Raw genomic sequence first — 25,330 nt, 5'->3', positions numbered from 1 at the left:
AGATTTCATCTCCTTCCTTTCTTCTTTAAAGTTCAGGCTGGTAAAACACACCTTTGAGATGTCCTGGTTCTAGAACATACAGCACAAGTACAATTCTGCATTGAGTCAGTGTTAAGAATATCACCATGAATGAGGTTTATCTTGTACAAGCTAAACCTTCTTTAGAAGGCTATCCAAATGCTTTAAACTTTTATGAAAGAAACATGTACATACACATTAAATTGTAACAGAAAAAAACCCCAAACACCTCCAAACCAACTGCTTTCTTCTTATTCTCTAAACTTTGTAGTCACCCAAATTTATGCAAGCACACATCTGTCAAGTGTCTTTTTCTTTCAAAAAGAGCTTATTCCTGCAGATAGATTGTGAAGAGTTCTGGGTGGCACTTGTTCTCACCCACCAGGAGTCAGATATGAAACAGGGCCATTTCATTCCTCAGGTTTACACATAGCTCAATAACATTATCATGTAACAGAAGCAGCTACTTGAGACTACAGTCAGTGAACTGAGAATAAAGAGAAGTTATATAATCATTATGTTCTGTGAAACCAAAAAGTAATTTAGAGTAATTATTATAGGTAGGATTGTGAGGTACTCAGAAGTTGGTTTAAGAGTAAGAACAAGAATATAAGTTCATTAAAAGGCAGAAAGCTTGGGAATTATCATATAGAGAAAATACATTCGATCAATCCTGCAAGCTCCCAGTTCTGTATAACCTTACATACAGTGTAAGCCAAGTCTTAGCAACAGCTGATACATAATAATATCCATAAATTAAGATAATATATACAGAAAGGACATGATTCTGTGAATCACACTGGACACACAGAATGAAAAGGTTGTTGCTGTATTTATCCAGCAAGGATTAGACTCAATTAAAAATTGAAAGGTGAGAATGGAAAAACAAGAAAAACAAAGCAGGAAACACAGAAGAGCATCCATATATCCAGCTGAAATGATCCAGAAAAATGCTAAGTCTGTAAACAGATTGTATGCCCCATCACTTTCTCTTGCAAAAACAAGTTCTGAATCAAACTAGATATACTCATTTTTATTCTGATCAAAATCATAAGAAGAAGCAATGTGAAGTATAAGACCTTTTCAGGTATTTAACATAAACTGCTACCAGGGTTGTCCCTCCATCACATTTCCTCCCCAGTACACAGAACTGATCTATCCGAATAGATTCTGCAAACAATACTGGAGCAAGAATAAGTTAGTGATTTATGACACCACATTAAAATTCTGAAGTGTCATGAGATACCCTGTTAGGATTTCTGAAAACACATCTTCTCAGTCTCTTGCAGCTGGCAAAGAAATCTAAGCGTGGATATCTTTGTACTTGAAGCTCAAGGCAATTAGCCTTTCAATTTGGCTGGCTAATTTACTTTTAAACAGAGTTGTGCTTTCAGAGGAGCTACAAAGAAGTATTATATATAGTACAGTGCTGTAGGTGAGAATGTGCAAATCTTTACTCAAAGGAAATAAGCTTTGGTTATCCTAATGAATTAGTGATGGTTACATGATGCATTCTTTTCCTGAGTGCTGGTCTAAACTTTTGCAATGCCCATTCCTAATTAGTTCATACTTCAAAGAACTACTGTGCTGGAAATGTAATTAGACTGCCTTTTCTCTGTGGATCTGTGCCAGGTACGCAAAAAAGAATACGTACTTTAACAACTTACAAATGGCAAAGAGAATTTTCTCCTTTAGCCTTTGGAAATAATCAAATGAGTTGTGGAAGACGCAGGAACAAATACCAAAATTAGCTGGCTTTCTATGTTGTTAGATTTCCAAAAAGGTTCATTCAGACAGCTGAGGGAAGGGGACCAGGGAGAGACCCAGGACCTAGCCTTCTGTTGTAGTCCTCTGAAACATCTTCAATGGAGAAAAACGATCTCTGCAATGAACTAGTCAAGTCTGCATGCATGCCTTAAGAGCTGGGGTCTCATACTGAGCAACTGTAATGCCCTACTTCCTCATCTCCGCCATAAATCATTTACACACCGCTCCCAAAAGAAAAAACCTCCAATCCCAAAAAATACACAAACCAACTTTGAATGCCTCCAGAGCATTATTTAAAAGAAATTCACTAGAGCTGTTTTTTTACAAGTCTTATGACCTTTCTTGAATTTTTAGAGAGTATTTCCCAAACACAGATAAACTATCAAGAGGCATATGGTTTGCACCATCTGGGCAACAAGTACTTTTGGGATACTGTGGTGAACAGCATATGCATAGTGCCTTGTGCTCAGTATCCTACAGAGTTAAAAAAAGCACTAGAGACTATTTTGAAGCCAACCTTGAAAAATCCCCCATATGTTTAAGGGACCTGTTTTGTTTCAGAAGATGTGTTCCTCTTTCTTTCAGTACAAACCCAAACAGAGAACTGCCATGTTTAATCTTCGTCTTGTTCTGAAATTCCTCAAGGAGGCATCATATTCTGCAAGATCTCCGCCTGTCAAACTATTTATTACCCATCCATCCATATCTGATCAACTCTTGGTTATGTCTTTCATCTCTGCTTGCAAAATACATGGAATGTTTTATTCAAAATTACAGTAAAAATTGGATGGTTCAGAAAAGTAAAGTGATTTTTATTTCTTAAGACATATAAAGAGTAATAAATTAGTCACAGTACACAGAGCAAACCAGACTAAGTAATTTTTTCACTTTAATTTTGATGCTAGTTTATCAATACAAAGAGAAATAGAAACTCAGCTTGCTTTCACTGCACATGAAAACTTTTGAATGGTGTAGTGTGACAAATGGTTGACAGCCTCTTCACTGACATATTTTAGAGCATTTAACATTTGAAGGAGAGTCTCTTTAAACTAAAAAAACAGATGGTTGTTTCACAACACAAACATTGCTCAGCAAAAGGTAATTCAGAAAACTGGAAACATTCAAGTAGCTAGTATTTTTGCTTTGCTTTACTAGCCTTGAAATTTTCCATGTTAAGGAAACCTAAAATTAGACTTACTGCACTAGACTGTGAGCTCAGCTAAACTGGAGTAAATAAAATGACTTTTAACTTAGGTTATCCCTGACTGCTGTTGCATGTGCCAATATCTGTAGTTAGCTCTAATTATAATGTTGATCCTTTCCTCTGTAGCACCCATACTTATAGATTTCTGGCAGTCTCAGCATTAACAAGAATACAATAATCTATTTACATTTCTGTTTATTTGCCAGAGAGATATATCCTCACCTGACATAACATATCAGACTGCTGCCAAGCAGGATAACCAAGTTTGGAGTCCAGACAGCTACCCTGGATTATGCTTCAAGACGAACAGAGAGTTTTACAGAATTATCATAATACGATTTTGCTTGATGAACCATTTGACAAGTTGGTGCCTTCTACTCAGCAGTCTGTCATTTAAGCCACCACTTACCTTGAGCTAACTTGCACTCTAAGCAATCTTAGCTAGTTACAGAAGAATATTGAGATGCCCAAGGTGTCCAACACATGGTTTAGACATCATTTTAGACATTTGCCCTCCCTTACAACATGCAGAAACCTATCAGAGAAATTAGATCTTCCAGGAAAAATGCTACCCAGCTCCCTTAGCTTTCTTTATAGCAAGTTTTTTGAATAAATCCATATAACAATCCCAATATCCACAGTGCTATCCCTGGTATGATATCTGCAACAAATTCAATCAGGTACGACACACACAGAAAAAAAGTCCATATAAGCCATCACTGATTGTCTGTATCTGATCCTATTTACATTCTGTTTCATCCAGGAACTCTAGTTTCCTGTTACAGACCTAATACCCTATTTGTAAAGCAACACTCAAGAAGAAGAAAAAAACAAAACCACAAAAATAGAGACTTACATTAGTTCTTTCTTGGACATGGACAGGATTAAAACACCAAACATGCCCAAATACCTAACAGATAGGAGAAAAAAAATTTGGATACTTTAATAGTTTGAACATGAAAATTACAAGTTATTTTAACACCAAATCCTCAGTTATAAAAGGCTAAATTTTTCTCTTCTCTTCTAGAAATTGGCAAAGTGAGTTTTCTTGTGTATATGTTCAATTTTGCCCATTTTAATAATCTGCTTTCTTGAGACCAAGGAACTGTCTTATCAATTACAAATCTAATAAATAAATTGAATGATATTGGCTGTAACTTCCTACCAAGTTGGTAGGTTAGGTTTTTTACTTGCAGCTTTGAAAGTATTGGATCCAAGTACTATTTAAATCAAAGGACTCCTTGTATTTCTCCCTAGAAAAACACCGAGTAACACAACATTAATTAAATGTATCTCCATCAGATTTTACAACCTGGAAGAGCTGAAGACAAACCTACAAAGTTAAAATCCTGTAGAGGACACAGTTTGAACCTGCATTCAACAATAAAAAGACCACAGAAAATAGGGTTTTTTAAAGAACAAATTATTTTTATACATTTAAGAAGCTTAGGGTAACTTAAATCCAGCTGAAAAACAAATGGGCTTTAACTAATTGGACAGCTGATTTAAGATATAAGGTACTTCTAGTGAAATATCTATTTTATTTATTAAAAAAAGTTGTTCATTGCAGGAACTTCCACAAAGATCAAAACCTGCTGACATAATCTCAGGTTCCTATACGGTATTTGTACCTGGCTGTTGCTTGAGCATAATCACATTAGAAGAGTAAATTTTTGATCTCAGGAAGTAAAAATAATTTCTTACCTTCTTAAAAATATCAAGAGTTCACCTCAGCATAAAAGGAAGCCACAACAGAAATTCAGGCCTAGTAGACGGCTATCTTGTTCTTAAGTCTGACAATGCTGGGAGCTGAATATAAGTTGTACTGGAAATCATTAGTTCAGGATAAAGCCTGGTAGTACTGTGAAAGCACTCTTGGACACAAAAACTTTGATTGTGTGAAAATAATAGCTGGACATGAACAAAGAACATGCTACATTCAGAAAAAAATGTAAGATTGAGATCTTGATTAGAAGCACTAAGAATACAAAGAAGAGAAAACTGCAAGCGTGATCATTGGCAGTGAATGTCAATCCTAAAGTGCTCCTAAAAAGATCAGTCCCAGATCAGTCATCATTCATAAGATACTGTCATTGTCTATGTAAACAACTGTTTCTCTTTTGAAACTGAAAAAATATTGAAACCAATGTTGCCTTATAGTATAAAGGGACATCACACCTGCCTTGTCTTATTAATTACTTAAGTTTTATGATCAGGTTATAAGAATATTATCCAACCGATAGTGCAGACCATAAGAATTGTGGATCACTTAGTTTGAAACCACCTGCAGGCAGGCCAGGTAAAAGCACTGACCTGAACCTTCACTTGCCCTTTTCCCCATTCAAAGGAACCACAACTAAGCGTATTTTGTGCTGAGACTGAACTTGGAGAGATGTCAAAGCAAAGCTGAAAATACAGCCACCCCTCATTCCTCCTTGTCATGCCCAGACCTCTCCTAAACTCTGAGCTGCCAGTCACCTCAAGCTTTAAGTGACTGTCACGTGCAAAATCCTTTCTGTCTCATACCTGTCTTATTCCACATTAAAAAACATCAATTCATTCAAAGATGTTTGTACTTGATACAACTCAGAGTTTCCTAAAAGGCCAGCTTTACTGTCTAAAATATTCTACATAAGGAACCTGTCACATGAATAACAAAAATACCAGATCTAAATAACATTTCTCAAAGCACTTCTGCTCAGGAGAGAGGCTTAGTGCATACAGCCAGGAACAGTGAAGGTGATAGAAGTGGCCTGTGGTTCTTTCTCTCTGAAGTCTGCATCTTGCCCAGGGGACGAGAGAAAATGGGAGAAGAGGATGGCTAGAAAATGTGTATTTCCATTCCTGCATCTGGAACAAAACTATAGGGTGTTTTTTTCCAAGCAGTTTAACACTTTTTTCTCCAAACTGTCCCCTCCATTTCCTCATCAATTCAAAGTACACTGTCAAAACAAGGGCACATTTCACACCATGCATTCGTGCTCATCAGCATCGGTTATGATGCAGTATGAGGCATCTAAATATCACTGCTGACACAGTACCTAAGAGAATAAAATTTTTAGCACAAAAGCAGTGACAAAGACTAAAGGTTTGTCAAGATAAGAGCCATTCAAGTTTGCCATCAAAATGAACAAATTATGAAAGATTTAACTTGCACCCACACATATTCCAGAGATGAACCCAAGGTACACAATTCATCTTTTGCTGATTACTGCATAAATTGTGCTTCTCGTGGTGGTGACTGCATACCAACTGCCACGTTAACAAGCAGTGTCTTCCTTCAGACATTTACAAACATCAGAATGCTTATTCATGACGGTCCCACATATCATCTGCCATCCCAGATGGTGACTGGTGGGATGCTGATTTTGTCCTAAGGCAGTTACCACCCACCAAGATAGTATATGCAGGGCTAAATAAAAAGCATGTGCCATCTGCTGTCAAGTTTAGAAGATTTGTTAAGACCTACTAGATTAGTTTATTTTAGATCAGACAAATCGGGAGGTTATAGCTCTCTAACTGCCCAATAAGAGTAAGCTGCACTGTAGAAGACACTTACAGTAAATTAAGAACAAGTTATAATGTTCTGCTGGTTCCACCTACTGACCTGGGAGCAGCTAAGGATTCTCACTGTGATCAATGACAAAAGGTACACATGGCCCACAAGTTCAGAGGGAACCTGAGACCAAGAAGCAATTCTGCAGAACTTAGGGTTTTCCTTGGCCTGAAAAAAAATTTTAGAGATTTTCTTTCTTGACAGTAGGATGTTTTTTCTGCCTCCTTTTCTGGTGATCGATCTACTGTTATCATTTTGATTGCTGGTCCTCCATCAATTCTTGCCCAGTTCCAGTTTTCTTCCTACCCTCTCTATAGAGTCTTCTTATCCTCCTGCTCATGCACTAATATATTATATATACATAGAAGAAAGAAAAGACAGTTAAAAAGCAGAACTAGTATAATACCTTCTGCCTGTTTTACAATCAGCATAAACTTACTTCACCTGTCACATCCATTTATAGATGGTTAATAGAAAATACAGCCACTTCCCCAATACCAACCATTAGGAACTCAAAATAGATACAATAAATCTATGCATCTTTTTTAAATTATCTAATTAAATTTCTTTTTGTACATTGATAAATATCTAAAGCAAGCAGAGAAAATAGAAAAAATACATCCACAGAAGCATTTTTCCAATTTTTTTAAATCACCAGGTACATTAAAACCTTTCACAGACAGGGAATTAACTCTTGCACAAGTATAAAGGTTACATCACTGTCTGCTTGGATGAAAAGAAACATTGCTTAAGCTGAACCATTAAGAAGTAAAACTTCAAGATATGGACAAATTGCCTTTAAATCATCAACATCAGAAGAACAGGACACAAAGGAGAGAGATCAGGAAGGTCTGTACTGCACAGTAATGAGGGAGAGGGCTTGCAAAGGTCTCTGCAGGGGCCCTACACTGTCAGAATCCCTGGCACTACAGCCCACACAGCTGCACCAGCAGAGATACTCCAGAAGATTCCTCTGCAGCACATGCTCAAGGAAGTTTCCTCCAGCCCAGCACAAGGGCATCATTTCTTTCAGCATTCAGGCCTTGAAGGGCAGAGGAACAGAATACACCAGTCAACTGCAAATGACAGCTTAGCTCCTGAGAAAAAGCAGGGACTAAAAGAGGAAAAAAAAAAAATAATAATCTGGAAAACTACAGGACATGCAGGCAGAAGCAATGAGGGGCAACAAGGTAGTTAGTTTTTCCAAGCTCCTTAAGCATGTTTGCTAACCCTTCTTTAAATGAGTGTCTGTAGAACTGCCAGTTTTTTAAAACATCCCAGACTGCTTCCTCTACTGCAGAGTTTATTAATCTGTGCATCCTAGTGCAGCTCTCTGTAGAACACATGACTTTATTAAATGGCCAGGTAATCATAAATGCATTTAAAACTCAGTACCAGTTATTTAAGACAAAAAGATCTGACATCAAATTATACAAGTCACAATCAGTCTTGTGCTGCCATCCTATACAGAACACAAGTCTGGCACCTGCTCAGGGATATAAACATCATTCCACCTGTCATTTTACAACCATGTATTTGAAGTCTTCACAGAAATTCATGCATACTGCTCCCCTAAAAAGTAAAAAAAGTCATTTCGGAAAGGGATAAACTTCTGATGATATCAGTCACACAGAAAATTTGCCATTAATCTCCTCTGAATAAATATAACCCCCAGGAAGATGAAAGCATGAGCAGAATATATTTTTTTTGCACTAGAAAATGCTGAGGTGCACAACAAGAAGCTTTTACTTAAGCATTTTCAGCTCAAGTTATCGTTCAGAAGCCCATTTTATTCTCAGGAGATATTTCTCTCCAGTCATTTACTTTTCAAAGTCCTGTGCAACTTCAAGATTGCAGTAAAGCTGACTTTTATACCTTATTTCAGTAGCTCTCTCCCTTGTCCAAGCTGTCACGTTCCCTGGAGACATTTGATAGTTTTAAATTTCCATGACATTTTATTAATAAAGAAATTTTTAAAAAAACATTCTTTTTTCAATGTGCAGACAGTTGACTTTGTAACACAAAACATCCTTGTGATAAACAATTCTTCTATTAAATCTTCCAGTTAATGAAGATCTCTCTCTCTCATACTGGTTTACCTACTTGATCTGTGCTCAAGTTGTCCTTTGCTGAATAGCTGATAACACAACTTCTGTTAAAGATATTTTTAAACACACTTACTGCCTTAAAAGACACAGCAGGTTGAATATGACTCCTGTGCTGGTATCACAAGCATGAAATTTGCAAACATGAAACATTTGGAAAGGTTCACTTAGTAAAATCCAATTTATCAATCTGATGCCAACTTTGCTTATGACACTCCACTCACAAATTCAGGGCAGCTAGCTCTCAGAACTGTATCTTGCAGTATTGGGCATTTTTCTTAAGCCTGGGTCATGCAGTCATAAAAATCCCCAGGAACTCTAGCTTTTTAAATATCCTTCTAATCCTGGCAGAGCTGACTGAAAACATGAACCCTAAAGGCTCAGAAACTAGAAGGGAATTAAAGAGAAACCGATTTCAATTTTCTTCTATATCTGAGATGATTTTTTCAGGTTCAGAGCTGACAATATTTAGGCAGGAACATTTATCTTCTCTCAGCCATGCACTTGATCAGGGTCTGGATGGCTGCTATCACTGTAAGAAACATAAAACTTAAAAAAACAAAACTCAAACAAAATCAAACATAAATTCTAGTCCTCAAGTACTTCCCCTGGAACAAACCCTGAAAAATCAGGTGTATATTCGGTCATATAGTCCAGGCACTAATTCTGGGTCAACCCTGGCTGCTGGTTTAATTTCTCTTTCCCTGGTGTGTACAGTCCATAAATCCATCAGAAGGCAACTGTTTTGTCTTCCCCTGTGTTCCCACAACCTCCCCATTTTTAAAGGGCACATAGGACATGGAGTAGTGACTTCAAACTGAAAGAGGGTAGTTTAGATTAGTTATAATCTAAACTACTTCACTATGAGAGTGGTGAGGCACTGGCACAGGTTTCCCAGAGAATCTGTGGATGCCCCATCCCTGGAAGTATTCAAGGCCAGGTTGGATGGGGCTCTGAGCAACTTGATCTGGGGGAAGGTGTCCCCAGGGGGTTGGAGCTAGATGACCTTTAAGGTCCCTTCCAATCCAAAACACTCTATGGTAATATAATTCCTTTATTTTCCAAGACTAAGGAAGTCTCCCCATAACAAAACAGGATCTCCTTTTCCCTGGCCAGAACTCTTCTCTGCACCCATGTCAGTCTGAAATCATCACAAACATTAATTAAATCAGTTCCTGAACTCCAGATGGACACTCATCAATTTTGCAAATTACGGCATTAATGCTCCCTTATCCCTGAAAAGCAGGAAGGTTAGGAATCACTAGTTCATTTTAAAGAATACTTCTAAACAATACACAAATCAAATTTTTTCTTTAATTATGCTTCATTAGGTACGGCAATTAAGTGAGAGTCCTCAGTTATTGCAATTAATTCAGCTTATGCTAAATGGCCAATTCAATCATTAGGCCAAATTGTCAATTAAATGCCATATTATTATTTTTAAGTATTTATCAGTTCTTAGCTAACAAATGAATGAAGAAAATCCAGTTCAACTGTCAGCAGAAACAGACTCATCTGCTATTGCAGTAGCCTTCTACTAGGAAAGCAACTAGAGTTCAGAGACATCACAAAATATCCTTACAAAGGAATGGGTATTAAGGACTTAGTTTATTTACCAGGCAGTTTTCTGAACTGCATTTTGAATTATACTTTGAATCCAAAGGAGAAGTTCCATACCTACTTGCACTGCTTGTAGCATTTGGTGTGTCTACATCAAAAGGACAAAACATTACTTAGATACTAATTTCTCCATTTTGGCTCTCCAAACAACCTGTAGGGACAGTACACAGGCTGATCTAATGCCTGCTTCTGGCATGAGGACATATCTTACTTAGATTATCTAAATAAATTATGAATAACAATAGAGAAATGGTTTTATCCCACACATTTTTTAGATACAAAGACAGTATCATTCTGAAGAATTTTAACAATTTTTCATGACTGACTATTTAGACCGTAAACAATAATTAAGTACCACTTCATCTGCTCTTTTGTTGACCTTCCAAAATCAAATAGACAGATGGACCAGGAAACCACAAAGTTAAATTTCTTTCTTTTTGAAGACATTCATCTGATTCCTTTAATGAACATGCTTATTTCAGGGCAAGCACAAATTTGGGGGGAAAACTTGAGAGAATGTGAAACTTTCACAAAAAATCTCTTATTGCAACAACAACCCAAAACAAGATAGTATTGCCCCAACATTGAAATCATTAATAAATACTGTCTGCCTACATTTTCATTTCACATCTTAATCAATGTTACATTGTAGCCCTAAATAGCTGCCACTTCTCACTTGTAGGATATCATAAATGTCATTTCTCTGCAATGCATTTTCCATTTTTAAACTACATATAGGCACTCGGAAGTAAAAAAGCACTACACACATTCATGTAATTTATTATCAGTGATAAGCATTAGGCATTAACATCAGTATGCATTCTGGAAATAAGTTCATATGGAATACCAGTTTGCCTTTTAATACTTAACTAGATTTCATACTATGTCCATAAAAGACATGAAAAGAAAGGACATCAGCTGAATTTCCTAAACCAAGTCACCCTAACAATTTACCCTAGAATACTGCAGAACACTGAAATAAATAACTGCAATTTCTCCAATGTAAAATGCAGAAAAATCATAATGAACTCACTGAAAGTAGAAAAGAAATCTAATCATAGAAAGCTGTGTGGAATAGCTATACTCTATATAGGAAAAATAAGTTATATTTCAAATTAATTGTTGTGTGAGAGAAATAGGAGCAAATAAATCGGTGCCCTAAAACTCTGTCAGTGAGTGAACTCATTTGGGAACTACAGCTGTTGCGCTTTAGAGATTTGGATTAAAATCCATCATTATCTTTCAGTTAATACTCTTTCATGGACCAATCAGCAGTCATATGGTGTTTACCAACCCTGGTCACTTAACCCACTTGAATGGCCTTTGTGCTATAATTTGTGCTTCAATACAATCAGATTACTTCTAATCTAAATGATTTGTGTCCTTTATGGGACAGATAAACACTAATCCCAAGGTTCCTAAAACATAGCAAGCCCAAAAAGGGCCAGTATGGCATCCATTATTTGCCATTTTCATACAATATTTCATTCAAGTTGGGAAACACTTGATTTGATCATACTGACCCTGCCTTTTAGCCTCGTTTCAAATTTCTTATACAAAGAAGAAAGATTCATAAGCAGACACCAGCACTCAGCAAAATCAGAAGCAAAACAATCAATATACCAATACTAATAATACTTTTTGATCAGATTATTTCACAGGAAAATTATTTAATTTTTAGAATAAAACTAAGCAAAGAGGAACACTTCAAAAATCATTTTCCAGTATGGAGTTACATGTTCCATCAAGGCTCACAGTCTTAGGGTATCAATTTTAAAAGTCTACCTCCTCAGAACAGTTTTCCAAGTATTCAGTATTTAAAGTGTCCTTAATAATTCCTGTTCTTCCGTTAATCTTGGGTGACACTTGGAAGCAGTTGTGCTCCAGGGCGAGTCTAGCATCTAATTACATTTAGCAGTAATATGCTTAGGCTCTGATCTCTCAAATGCTTCTGCACAGGTGGATCAGTGAGCATGCAACCATGTCCCTAGAAAAGGTGGGACCCACACATGTATGATTGGAGCTAAGTATATCGATATATCTGTACTCCAAAAAGTGCCAGAGTTGGGAATAGAAACAGTTGACTAGTTCAGTAATAACCTCATAGTGACAGCAAGTACACAAACAACGTTGTATATAAAGGTATTATCAGTGTCAGCGTTATATAGTCGCATATTTACCAACATATATTTATTTCTTATCTAGAAAAAATGCCAACTCCCTACAAAACATACCACTATGTAAAATAGAATGGATCACATTCAAAGTTAAGCCAGGATGACTTGGAACTGGATAAAACATCCCTAAAGAAAAATTAAGATGCTGGATGATCTTTCTTAATAGCATCTGTAGCTATTAACTTGCATGACTATGAAATGTTTACTTGAAATACCTCAACACAACTGCTTGTATTTCATATTAAGTAAAACTCTTTCTAGTTTAGGTCATTAACTAGGCAAAAGTTCACTTTCTTATGGTGCCCTCATTCACAGGCAGGGCTGCTCTCAGTAGGTGACCTCAGCCTACCTCATGGTGATGAGTGAGGTCTCACACATACATACACACACACACACAGAGAATCAGGAACCACTACCACCACCAAAATTCTGGTTTAAAACAGTCACTCGCTGATACAGGGCATGAGGGGCGTTGCACTATGAAATTTTCCATTCTGGCAGCAAGTACTTCCAGAATTATTCAGTAATACCATGTATACTCCTTACTCTATGCTGAAAATGGCCCTTGTGATGTTCCTTGTATTTTGAGCAAGATCCCCATTATACAATACAAAACAGTGTCCTTGAAAAGTCCAGCAGAAACCACAGCTTGTTTGAGATTTCCCAGAAGTTGCAACCATTTCAAAAGTGCTGGGAAAGCTTCTATAATTCACTTCTGAAATTATAACCTAACACACTACCCAAATATAGAGGACTGATCTAGCTTTCTAAGAGCAGCAATCTTTTTTTTCACTAATTTCTCAAACTCTACCAGAACCTCATAAAGTTGCATATTTTCTTGAATACTGTATTTATGTTTAACAGCAAACATGAAGTAAACACAAACTGCAATTGTAAAACAGCAAAGCACATTTTCTCTTTTACTGATATTTAAAAGGACTATATGAGAGTCCAAAAGCCAAATGCAACAATGACTTGCACAGCCCACTTGCAGAATTAGAGCCACTGCAAGTGTTTAGAGGAGACTGGAAAAAAGGATTGTAAATTCTACAAATCCTTAATTAATCAATAAACACCTGCAAACAGCAAAACATTTCTCTGTGAGAAACACAGAATTTATGTCAGAAATCGTATCTCCCACCATGGGAGGAGGTAATAGCCTTCACTTACAAACTCAGTAGTTCATATATAAATGAAAAGGTTAATAGCAGCAAGTCCAAACTCCACAAGAAAGAAAAAAATAAGAAGAGAAAAAAAAAAGAAAGAAAGCACGAGGGAAGAAGGAAAGGGAGATGTACTTAAAAAACCCTAAGGGAAAACCCCAGCCCAACTCCTTAGCTAAGAAAAACAGTTGGCCACTAAGGATTTTACAGCGCATTATTTTAATTTTATCATACTGAAACATGATTTCTCTAGGATCAAGAAAAAGTTAGAGTCCAAATATGTCAAGTAACTGCACTAAACTCAGTTTGAGCAAGAAGGATTACATCTGCATTTCTTACCTTACCTGCTATTTTTACGCTTTATGGAAGAGCTACATTCCCTCCTCACTCTTAGGAATTGTATATGTGACAAGGAGGCAAACAACTGTAAGTCACAGCAACATGGACTGTTACATCCTTGCCATAATAAATGAGGAGATGCTTACAGCTTCTTCTTCTGCAGAGCAATCATTCCCCTACCTCCAGGAAACCATTAAACAACTAGAGGTGTGAACCCATTGCAGCTTCCTGCTTCATTAAGCCATATATCATTTTTACATTGGAGTCATGAAGCTATAAATCATGTGAGACAGAATGAGAGCTAATTAAAGAGTCAGCTAAGCATAAAATTTTGCATTGTTGCATATCAGAGAATTCCAAAATTTACCTTATTTTTTATAATACATTGTAAAATATTAAAAGATGTTTCCAGCAGATAAGTATTTTCTCTAAGAGCTGAGCATTGCTACCTGAAAAACATCAATATTTCATTTCCTAGCAGGGAAGCCCCATGAAACCCTGACTCACCTTTTTTTTCCTTTTAATAACAGATTATTCTGCCCTATATTGCAGTGCAGTCTCATATACAGTCTTTAAACTTACTTAACTCTTTTTCTAATTAGAATCAACTCCTGTGCTTCTGAAGCCAGAAATTGACAACCCCAGAAATCTCTACATACACTAAGGCAAATCATTAATCAAATGTATCTAAATCTAGCCCTTAAACTTCAGTGCAAACACTCCGTCTATTTACAGAATTCCTTTCCCAGTAAGGCAATAGTCATTTGAGGAAAAAAAAATAAATCCATTTCCTGATACCAGATTTCTCAGTCAATGCAATTATATACAAAAAGCTTTTCTTTGAATGGCTAGACGTAAATCTAATGCAGACATGTTAACTGAAATGTATATATCTCATATATATATATATATCTCTTAAAACCCAAGATGGTTTCAAGTATGCATATTGCTATGACACCAAGAGCATACATTAGTAGGTGAGAAACTTTATCCCACCAAGGCCATATAAAACAGAGCACAAGGATGATCCCATAAATCCAAGAGCTTTTTCTCTGATAGATTTTTAATTGAGCAGATATATGCACATGTATGTTCAAATCCTAGTCCTTTTTCACCTTCTTTTTAGTGATCTAATAATTGTAGCTACTAAAGCAATTCATCAAATGCAAGAGAATGAATCTCAGGGTAATAATTGCCAATATACATTTCTTTTAAAAAATATACATATTCATCAGTCTCAGTGTGTAACTGCAAGGAATAGCCAAGTGTTTATATAGTAGTCTTATACTCCATTTTCCCAACTGTGGTTTCCCACTAAATACTTTAAAAAAAGGAAGAACAAATGTTTTTGCACTCTAAATTATACCCAAGTTTGACAATTGAGCTTTATTTTTAAAGAGCATTCTTCTTTTCTATAAAATAAAAAAAGAGAAAAAAGGGTGTGTGAATTTATTAAACTAAACTTCTATCTCAGGCTTCACTGACTGGAAAATGGGCCCAAAAGAATTTTTATTGAAAAGGGGGCACCATCCCTAAGGTGATTCATATTTTACTGGGATATTCCAAGAAATACTCTCAGTTGCTGGCCACTCTTGAAATTTGTTGCATTAGGCTGCAATCGGGAAGGGGGGCATGGGTCAAATACACAGCTAGGAGAAATACTAAGTTCAACAAGCCAACACAGGGGTCGAGGAATTAGACCAAAGACTAAGGCATTCTGGCTGCCTGAAGGGACAACAAAGAGGCAGCTACAGAGGATGCTCCGAAGCAACAGGGACCAGGCAGGGCTGCTTGCCACAGCTCATACTCCTGCAACCTAAAAGACCTAAAGCAATCTCAAGTAAGTCTTTAATTTTCACTGCTAACTCTGAAAAGCATTTGGCAGCACTTTGATAAGTGAATTAAGTTCTGCCTATGGCTTTACGGAAAAACATGAAATACAAATCCTAGTGACATGCATTTTAGAGAGATTCTGGCAATTCTTAAAAAGCAGCAGTGCTGACTTTTTATAGCCCGTTTGGAAATTCAAGCTGAAATGCTCCTTTTAAACAACAAAGTACTTCTGTGGCCCAGAGCCAGCTACTTCAACCTTATAAGAAATTTAAAAATAAATGAGCTTTTTTCAACAAGTCATTGACATGAAAGGAATTTGAGGGTTCTCACAAGATGGAAGAAGCCATACAATAGTAGCAACAATAAATGACAGGAACAGATTCAAGAACATGTATGTATAATAAAAAGATACATAATCAGAAACATTCAAAACTTTTATTCAGTGTCACACAAAATGTGATCTTCAGCTCTGTGAAAACATGAGCCACTCCACCATGTTGATATTACAAAGGCATTTATATGGGAGATACATACATACAAAAGCAAACCTGCCATGCCCCCATGCTCAGCATGAAACATGATGTTGGCTCCTAACTGCCTGTGACAATTCCCATTGTCATCACAACCACACAGCAAAACAGCCCTCTGATCAGCCTGGTGAGACAGGAAGCAGATGTGGTGCTGCACATAAAGATTACAAACTCCACACGCTTCTGTCAGCCACAAACTCCCTGCAGCCCATCTGTGCTGTGTCCTCTGAGGTTCAACACCCGTGTGTTCTTCCTCTGTTTTTAAGCATTTGCCAAATCAGGGTAGTATAAATCTTCCCCTCTGAACAAGAAGGAAGTTCTCTTATCCTTGCTCAAAATCTAGATGTTCAACTTAAAATAAAGAAAAAAAAGTCAGATCCTTTCTTCAAAAACTAGGATACAGAAACTTGATCAATATTCTAATTTACAGTTAAGAAAAAAGAAAGGTGAAAAGCTTCAGAAAACTACAAATGACACATAAGAGATGTTCATGGCGTTCCTTCAATGGCACGGTTTTTCCAAATCTTTTACTCTGCCACAACATGCTACCACCAAGTTATATGCAAAAATATTGGTTAATGCAAATTCACTGAAAGTGATAAAAACAAGAATTACACCACACCTATTCTGTCAGCCTCACTGCCCCAACCTATTTGAGTAACATAATAAATTGTAACTATGATGGGGACAATTGACACTTAATAAATCTACCAAGTTAACAATATAATCAAATTATGAATGATGTTGATATTACTTCTGTCCAAATTTGTTATTACTGATCATCAATGCAAATTTCTCTGATGCTGAAGTTTGTAAAGCTCTGTTGTCTGGTTTCTTAAGCTGTTTTTGTAGCATTCATGAGATTGGGAGACTAACCCACAAGCCAAGGGAAGACAGCAGAGGTTGCTTGAAATGTTTCTTTAAACCTATTTGAAATGGGAAGAAAAAGACAGTGTAGGTGACTCCTGACTAGCCTTTCAGGTATATCACTTGCTCAAGAGCATCTGTCACCTGCCTGCAGTAGAGAAGGGGTCCCTGAGTGCACTGGACTTAGGCTTACTTCAAACCTTGATGAGTAAAAGTCATAGAAACAGAGAATCGTTAAGGTTAGAGAAGACCTTCAGGATCATCAAGTCCAACCTTTGACCAAACATCACTGTGTCCATTAAGCACCAAACACCATGTCCAGTTGTTTCTTAAATACTTCCAAGGATGGTGACTCCATCACCTCTCTGGGCAGCCCATTTCAGTGCTTAACTACCCTTTCAGTGAAGAAATTCTCCCTGATGTCCAACCTGAACCTCTGCAGGCGCAGCTTGAGGCCATTTCCTCTCATCCCTTGTCACCTGGGAGAAGACACCGACTCCCACCTGGCCACGACCTCCTGACAGGCAGCTGTAGGGAGTGAAGTTGTCTCCCTCGAGCCTTCTCTTCTCCAGGCTTAACAATCCCAGCTCTCTCAGCCACTCCTCATAGGATTTATTCTCTAAAGCTTCAGCAGTTTCAGACACTTTTAAAAGAAGAATGACTTCCATCTTTAAAATCTATTTGATACATTAACAGACAATATATATATTCATTGTCAGCAGCTTAACACTATATAGCATACAACTATAGCACTATCCCTACCCATACGTTAAAGTGCTTAATATCTTCACATTACTTACGGGCCTGGGAGTGTCATTAATCCATTTTAGCTGTGAAACCTGACATTAAGGTTCTGCTGCTTCTGATATCACCTGTCTAAAAGAATGTGAAGTTCTCCAGAGTACAATCTGACAATACCTGAGCAAGTACCAGTGAAACACAAAACACATCAAGCCTCTAATGTTACTTCACATAGCACAAAATTTATTTCTTCAATCATTCCAGAAGCTCCAGAAGCCAGGCTCTAGTTTTAACAGTTTGAAAAGCACTCATTGATGAAAAATTAAAGATTTACTGTGATTCCTTACAGCAGAATAGCTTGTTTCTTAAAGAAACCCAACTAATAGGCTCTTTTAATTACAAGATCATGTTTTCCCTCCTCTCACAGACTGAAGATTAGTCAAGACAATCAAAGTCATGAGAACAGCTACCTCATGAAAAAAGCCACATTTGCTGCAGAAATTGTAAAAAAAATCGCAGGAGACTGCAAGAGGAAAAGATTCTCTCACTGTTAAGGCACTTAGATGCTGCAGTGCAGAATCTATCTGCAGCCTGGGCTCCACCACAGAGCTGCTAGAAATGCTTGGCAAGTTGCTTAAATCACTCACTACTAGCACACGACTTTCCTGGGAGCCTGAATGGAGAACCGCAGGCTGGAGTTTACAGAGCTGCTGTATTAGAGCTCAGGCTCTAACTGAGCACTGCTGAATGCTCCTGCTGCCTCTCAAGACAACAGTTCTGCTGTGAGCAAACCCTACATTGTTCCATGGTTCTGATGCACCAGACCCCAGGACTCAGCCCAGGCATGAACATTGCTGAAGACCCCTTTCTGTGCTGAAGTTTCCTCCTATGTCAGGAGAATGCTCTTTTGTTTCAATCATGGAAGCATTGCAAAAATTTTTTAAATTTATTTTACTCCTATTGAAGCACATATTATGCATGCTGTGCACAAAGTGTGGTGAGAAAAAACCAAAAGTTACTCTCGATTATGCCCACTAACAGACCCAGCTAAGGTTGTATTGCATTTCCTGTTTTCACATTCTTAACTTTGCAAGTCTTCATCTCTCATAATGCTGTTTGAGGTTTAAAATATTGGTATTCTTATTCTCTGATTAACAAGGGATCAAGATAAGCATCAAACATGGTACTGACTATGCAGAGACCCCAGAATCCACCAAATAAGCATCTGTCTGGCATAGACTGCACCTGCATTGCAGACAACAGACTGCAGAAAGACAAAGGCTGAATCTTTTCCATAATTTTTGATGCAGATTCACAAGGGCTTTTCTTAATAGTAACATATTAAATAATTTCCTTCTAACAGAAAGATGAAGTGCACCTAGGCACACACAGGCATTTGCAATTTCAAGTGAAGATTCACCATCCAGTTATTTGCAGGTGGCCAAAGGAAGAAAGATTATGCAATTACTTTTTTTGGTCATATGCAGTCATGCAAAGAAAGAGACTAGGTACTCCTCTGTTAGCTTTTATTAGCATTTTCATTATAAAATGCCATTAGGAGGTTCCTGCATGGTCTTTGAAAGTCTTGCTGCACAGGGCAGAGTAAGAGCTTTGAGGGTGTTCACTTACCATCTTGCACAAATTCATCTTCTCTGGAATACACCTTGATAATGAGACTTTATGCTCAATTGTTTATTCCTGACTTTCCTAGGAAAACAAGCCTCTTTTTAGTCAAAACTGTGATAGATACAATTGGACACTGTAATGTGTAAACTATGATGACATAAAAATCACATTAAACTTTGTTCCTCATTTCCATTTTGAACCAGACTATACTAATGTTGCCTACCATATCACTGATCATTAACCTAATTAATGTTTGAAATTTTATCAAATTATATTAGGACTAAGGAGACCTGAGAGTCCACCATATCTAAATGGGATGTATTGAGAAGTGTCAAATTAAAATACAACAGCATGTGTTCTTAAATGAAGTCTGCTCTCATGTTTAGTTTTCTGGTGCCTGCACAAGAACATATAGAAAGAACAACAGTCATAACCAGTTATGTTATAAACTCATTAGATTTTACAAGTTCAGTACTGCTGAGAAGTGTTAAAGATTTATTGGGGCACATCCTCTGCTAGGAATCAGCACTACACCAGTCCCCAGTAAACAACTCAAATAAGAGCTACTTGGTTTGAGACCACACTGGTTGTACAATAGCAGCAGGTTGACTGCCATGATGTAACAAAAGCCTCATAAACCGTAAATATACCATGGCACAGAAAAATAAACAGCAAAACAAAGAAAACTTTTTTTTTAAAGTCATAATATAATTCAAGCTTCACCTCAAGTTAATTTTACTTTGCTCTCCTGACCTGAATGCTGCCATTTCAGTGGCTGCCCTTCAGCACCTGTAGTAAGTCGTTACACAGTCTTCCTTTATACACTTACCTTAGTCCTAAGGATCACCTTCCCTGCCACACAGGTGCAAGTAATGGATACCATAACAGAGCAGACTGGCTTTGAGTCTTGTGGTTTGCTTGCAAGAGGAGTCTCTGAGACATCTCTCAGTGTGAATCAGTGTGCTCCAGGAGACAAGATTAACCCACCTCACATGCAAAATGACTGACCAAGCTGCAGCTGTGCCCCAGGTTTGCCATACTTGCAGCACTGACACATCTGCACCAAACAGCCTGCCAGCAGAAAGCAGAGTAATGAAAAACTGCCTGGTATATTTCAGGATCACAGCATCTCACCAATACCACAACACATCATCCCGTCACACAGCAAAATCACCAGGTCTAGAAAACTGTGAACCAAGGATGCATAGCTATTCAGGGCCTGCATTCTGCCACAAAGAAAGTGCATTTCATCTATTTGTAAACTGTAACCTATTTAATGCCATTTCTTTGTTCAACACAATCTCACAACATTTTAAAACTTGTGATGTGAAACATTGTAATTGAAATTGAATGTAATTGAAAAAAATGTAGGTAGTGAGGTAAAAAGGACTTCAACTGTCTAAAGTTGCTGCTTGTACTCATGTCTAGCTACTACTCCCTCTTAAATTCCTTACTCTAAATGTTTAATAACCAAAAAAAGCAGCTGTCAATAAATAAAGTTTAATTGAATAATTTCACTGAGGAATGAAGCAGTAAGAGTGTTTTCCTAACAGCTTAACTTGCTCATATTCAAACAATCATCAATAATGTAAACAGCACAATTCTAACATGCCTCATCGTGTATTGGCATCACCTGTCATTACAAGAGCCGTCTGGTAGTTCAGCAGCAGCAAACTGTTAAGGTACCAATATTGATAAGCAACAGACTGGGGCTGCACTGATATAGTTAGATTGGTTTACAAGGCTTCTATTTCTACAAGCCTTGGAAGCTCAGGTTGTCTAATGAATTTTTAACATGTCAATTAATATGTTTATAGAAAGCAATGTCTGCTTTAGCTAATATATAAGAAGAATCACAGTTGCATGCAAAATGTACAATCTGTCAAGGCTCTAAGCTTCACATTTGAGAAATTCAAAACAATTATTGCACATAATCTGAGGAGATCAATCACATAGGAAGGAAACAAAATGTGTAAGTTAATCACTCTGGGAAATATTAGGGCAATTTCATAGAATTTGATGTATTGCAGGGCATCAGAAAAAAAGGCTTTATTTGTGGCAAACAGAGTAAGACCCTCACTTCCTAGCACAAAAAGATAACTTATACTGGAACAAATGACCAAATTGCTTTTTTTCTTTAACCAACATACTACTGATAACATAAATTAAACAGTGCTTACTTGATAATATTCAGTGCTCTCACTGAATGCAACTGTGTTAGAATACTAGCTACTCTTTGGGAGCACTTTCTCCAACAATACAGAATGACGTCAAATGCCTGCACAATGCAGACAATTTTTGCCATAATTACCCTGCTTGTTTTGTGCATTACACAAAGTCAGAAAACATATTAGTTTTGTGGAAAAACATTTTTAAAAATCTTTAGGACACAAGTTTTCAAACTTTTTTAGATATTTTGTTTTTAAAATATTGGCCTTTGTTAAATAATGAAAACCATAAACTTCCTATTGTAAGATTATGAATGCTCTGTGAAACTGCAGTAAACAGACAAATTTTACATTTGAAAAGAACCTGTACCTTTTTCATGTGTGGGCAAAATAACAATAGAAAGTAGCCCTTCAATCAATATTTGAGCTGCATCTGTAGTTATGCAAGCAGAGTTTGTGGTGAAAAATCTAGTAGCCTATGCAGCCAGAGGAATGTTACAGTCACACAGGACAGTGAAGTTCCCGTAATTCTTTCAACTCTCTGTACATTCATCAGCCTGAGGATAAAATATTCAAATGCATTCCATGGATCTGGGGAAGTTCCCCCTTTGTTAACTGGGGTATTATGGCATTTAATATCTGCCTGTACCTTCACTGCATCAGAGGTTGCTGAGGATCAATTAAGATACCATATTCACAGCTGTTTCCTGATGGGTGACATATATTAAGTACTACAATTTTCTGAATGCAATGCAAAACTTACAGAACCAACATATTTATCTGTTGCAAGCTGTCATTCAAGGAATTCCAAAGGGCTTAAGGCATATTACAAAGTAAGAGCAGAATTTCAGAAAGCAAGCTATTCAGACTGCAAAGTCATCTTTTCTTCCCATTAACTACAGATGACCTGAGCTTTGCAGTGCATTTCAGTACACTAGAGAGCACCTTGCACTCCAGTTCTGTACTCTGTTACATCCCAGCACAGCCTGATGAACGCTTTGAGATTTGAGACTACCACAACTATACCATATGCTCATTTTGAAAATAACAGGAATGCCCCGCTTAAAAATTCTCAAACTCAGAGAGAAAATATTCCCAAACCACAATCCCTTGTGATAACCTGAAGAGAAAAACCTGCACGAACTGTAAAGTATTTGTTATGTTTTATGCAGTAATCCTTATTGCTGTTCAAAATCTTAGGACTTCCAGAGCTAATTAACTAACAAGTCTACACTCCCCCAAAAGATTATCTTCCATAAGGCCTCTTGCTGCTTTTATACCAACTTATCCCTGAGCAACTGTACTCAAGGAGGAAGACAACCTCTCTACTAAAACTTAGCTGAGGAATTCCAAAAGATTTTTAAAAAAACGAAAAAAATGCAGACAGTGAAGAACAGTCAGTTAAGAGAAATTGGTGCTGGTGTGAGTACATTGATCCCTTGTGAGAGAGTGTGCAGTGCAGAGGGAGCACAGGAGGGATAGAGAGATCCCATTAGTACAGGAAGAAGCAAGTCAGCACAGCATCTTGACGCCTGCTGATTTTTGTTAGTATTTTTGGGTTTAACCAAGCATCCGTTATATAATTCACTGGGAAAAAATATATAAGACCTTGATAACTTAGTGAAAATATCCTGTAAAGAGGAGAGCATCCTCTCCAATTTCTTACTACCTTGTGGATTGTTAAGCCAAACAATCGGGAAAAAAAATAGGAGTTATTAATGTGATCAGTGTCGTCATAACTCCTGGTTTAGCTTCCACCTTTGGATTTCACACAAGCATATCAATTTTCATGCACTGGAAAAGGTATGAGACACAAAAACCACATTTGGCAAGATCAAACACCAGAAGAAAATTTTCAACTATAGAGGAATGCCCTAAAAACAAAACAGAAGAAAACCACTGTCCCTCCCCCTAATCTACTGACCTGGTAAATTTAAAGGAGTAGCAAGATTACTGCTTTGGAAAAGAAGCAGCAGCATAACCTGTTCACAGCAGTCCAGTGTCAGATCTGGACTACAAAAAGAGACACCTTTTCTTCGTTTTCAGAACTGCAGTAACCGGGCAGAGGGTGGATGCATCCACTGGAGAGCACACTGCTGCCACGAGAGGCAGGAGCTTCGAAGAGCACGTTCTGCTGGAATCCACCAGCCTGGCCGTCCCACCAGTACCGTGCTACTGCCTCTCCTCCTGGACCTGCGGCAGCAGCGCTTCATCCACACCTGCTGCAATCACACGGATGCATCCCCAGTGACTTCAGCGCTTTACACTACTGTTTCATGTTACATTTCGTGCCGACCAAAAAATACAGGTTCTTGACAGCAAGAGGACTTCTTGTGCATCCCATTTTTATACTTTCTCCAAGGAAGCACTAAAGCACTAAAGCAGAGAGTATGGAAATAAAATTATCATCTCCCTCCTCCCGTAACTAGTACTTAGCTGCAGTTAAATTGTGTTCTGAAGATTTATTGAAACTTTCGGGGACTCACAGTGCCACTCTTCTCTAACTTTTCCATTTATAGATTTCCCACTCAAGCTTAAGAATACAGATCTAATACCAAGCTCACAACCTTTGAAACCCATGAAGAGAGTTCCCAAGTTTGATCGGGAGTCAAAAGCAAGAAAACAAACCTAAGCCTTCAGATATGCATGAATATTCTGACAATTCCTTTGAAACAAGAGCATTTCTTGCTTGTAGCTGCAGAAAAATACAATCTTGTACCTAACTCTCCTCCACATATTTTGAAACAGTGTCACCAGGACATAAACTTTAACGTTTTAAACATACCATCACCGTCCACGGGCTTGCGAAGCCAAGCACTTACACTCACCACGCGTAATTAGCTCATCAGGGATGACTCCTTCGTGTGGGTTAATTCCTCTGCTGAAGAAATTTAACTTTCCCGAAGTCGTCGGGATTTAAAAAACAAGAAAGCCGAGGTGTGCTCATGCAGCTACTTCTTTTAAAAAAGTCACTCGGTGTGCCAGGAAAGCAGCGCTCGGTCCAGCCTCTGAGCCGGGAGCAGGAGCCCCGCACCTTCCCCACGTAACAAAAATCGTTACGCAAATCCCAGGCGCTGCCGAAGCCCCTGACCTATTTAGAGACGCGCTTTATCCTTTCTGCAAACCAGCGATGCTGCGGAGCCGCCGATAAGCCCCCGGCAGCCCGCAGCCCGCCCGGGCAGGAGGACACCCCGGGGACCCCGCAACCTGCGGCTCCGGCCGGCAAACTTTGCCGGGCGGAGCGGACGGGCTGGTCCGCGGCTCGGGCTCTGGCGGCGCATCCCCTGCTCGCCCCGCGCCGTGACATTGAGCAAGGTCCCCGCCGGTACCCCCGCGCCCCGCCCGCCGCTCACCTCAGCAGCCGCCCGGACGGACGGACGGAGGGAGGGAGGGAGTGCGGGAGGCAGCGCGGCACCGGCGGGCGGGCGCCGCAGCCCCGCTCCTGCCAACTCCGCCGGAGCCCCGCAGCTCTCCCGACGCGTCCGTCTTTCTGTCTTTCTGTCTTTCTGTCTATCGGTCTGTCCGCCCGCCCGTCCGTGCCCGGCCCCCGCCCCGCCCGCGGGCTCAGGTGGGGCGGGGGCCGGGGTCGACACGCGGGCGGAGCCTGCGCGCTCGC

At 38.4% G+C, this 25,330-nt stretch overlaps 1 protein-coding gene across 11 annotated transcripts in view; it reads right to left on the bottom strand.

The window, feature by feature from the left end:
- Window positions 1-25,307, bottom strand: part of ZNF385B (zinc finger protein 385B) — a 151,867-nt gene extending 126,560 nt beyond the window's left edge. For 2 of the 11 annotated variants that reach the window (XM_086898125.1, XM_086898132.1), the window contains exons 1-2: window positions 25,068-25,275; window positions 3,846-3,899 (exon numbers count right to left, since the gene is read on the bottom strand). Coding sequence is in view for 1 of the 11 variants with exons in the window: in XM_086898123.1 (XP_086754249.1) it covers window positions 23,639-23,693 (55 nt within the window). In the remaining 10 variants the exon portion in view is untranslated. Of the gene's footprint in view, window positions 1-3,845; window positions 3,900-20,375; window positions 20,527-23,638; window positions 24,091-24,542; window positions 24,818-25,067 lie in introns of those variants that run through there. The other 9 variants (XM_086898123.1, XM_086898124.1, XM_086898131.1 and 6 more) reach the window with 9 other exon arrangements.
- Between the last annotated feature and the right edge of the window lie 23 nt (window positions 25,308-25,330).

Source organism: Cyanistes caeruleus, chromosome 7, assembly GCF_971803275.1.
Source record: "Cyanistes caeruleus chromosome 7, bCyaCae1.hap1.1, whole genome shotgun sequence".
NCBI lineage: Eukaryota > Metazoa > Chordata > Aves > Passeriformes > Paridae > Cyanistes > Cyanistes caeruleus.
Note: the sequence above shows the minus strand (reverse complement) of the source record. Positions and strands in the feature narration are given on the sequence as shown.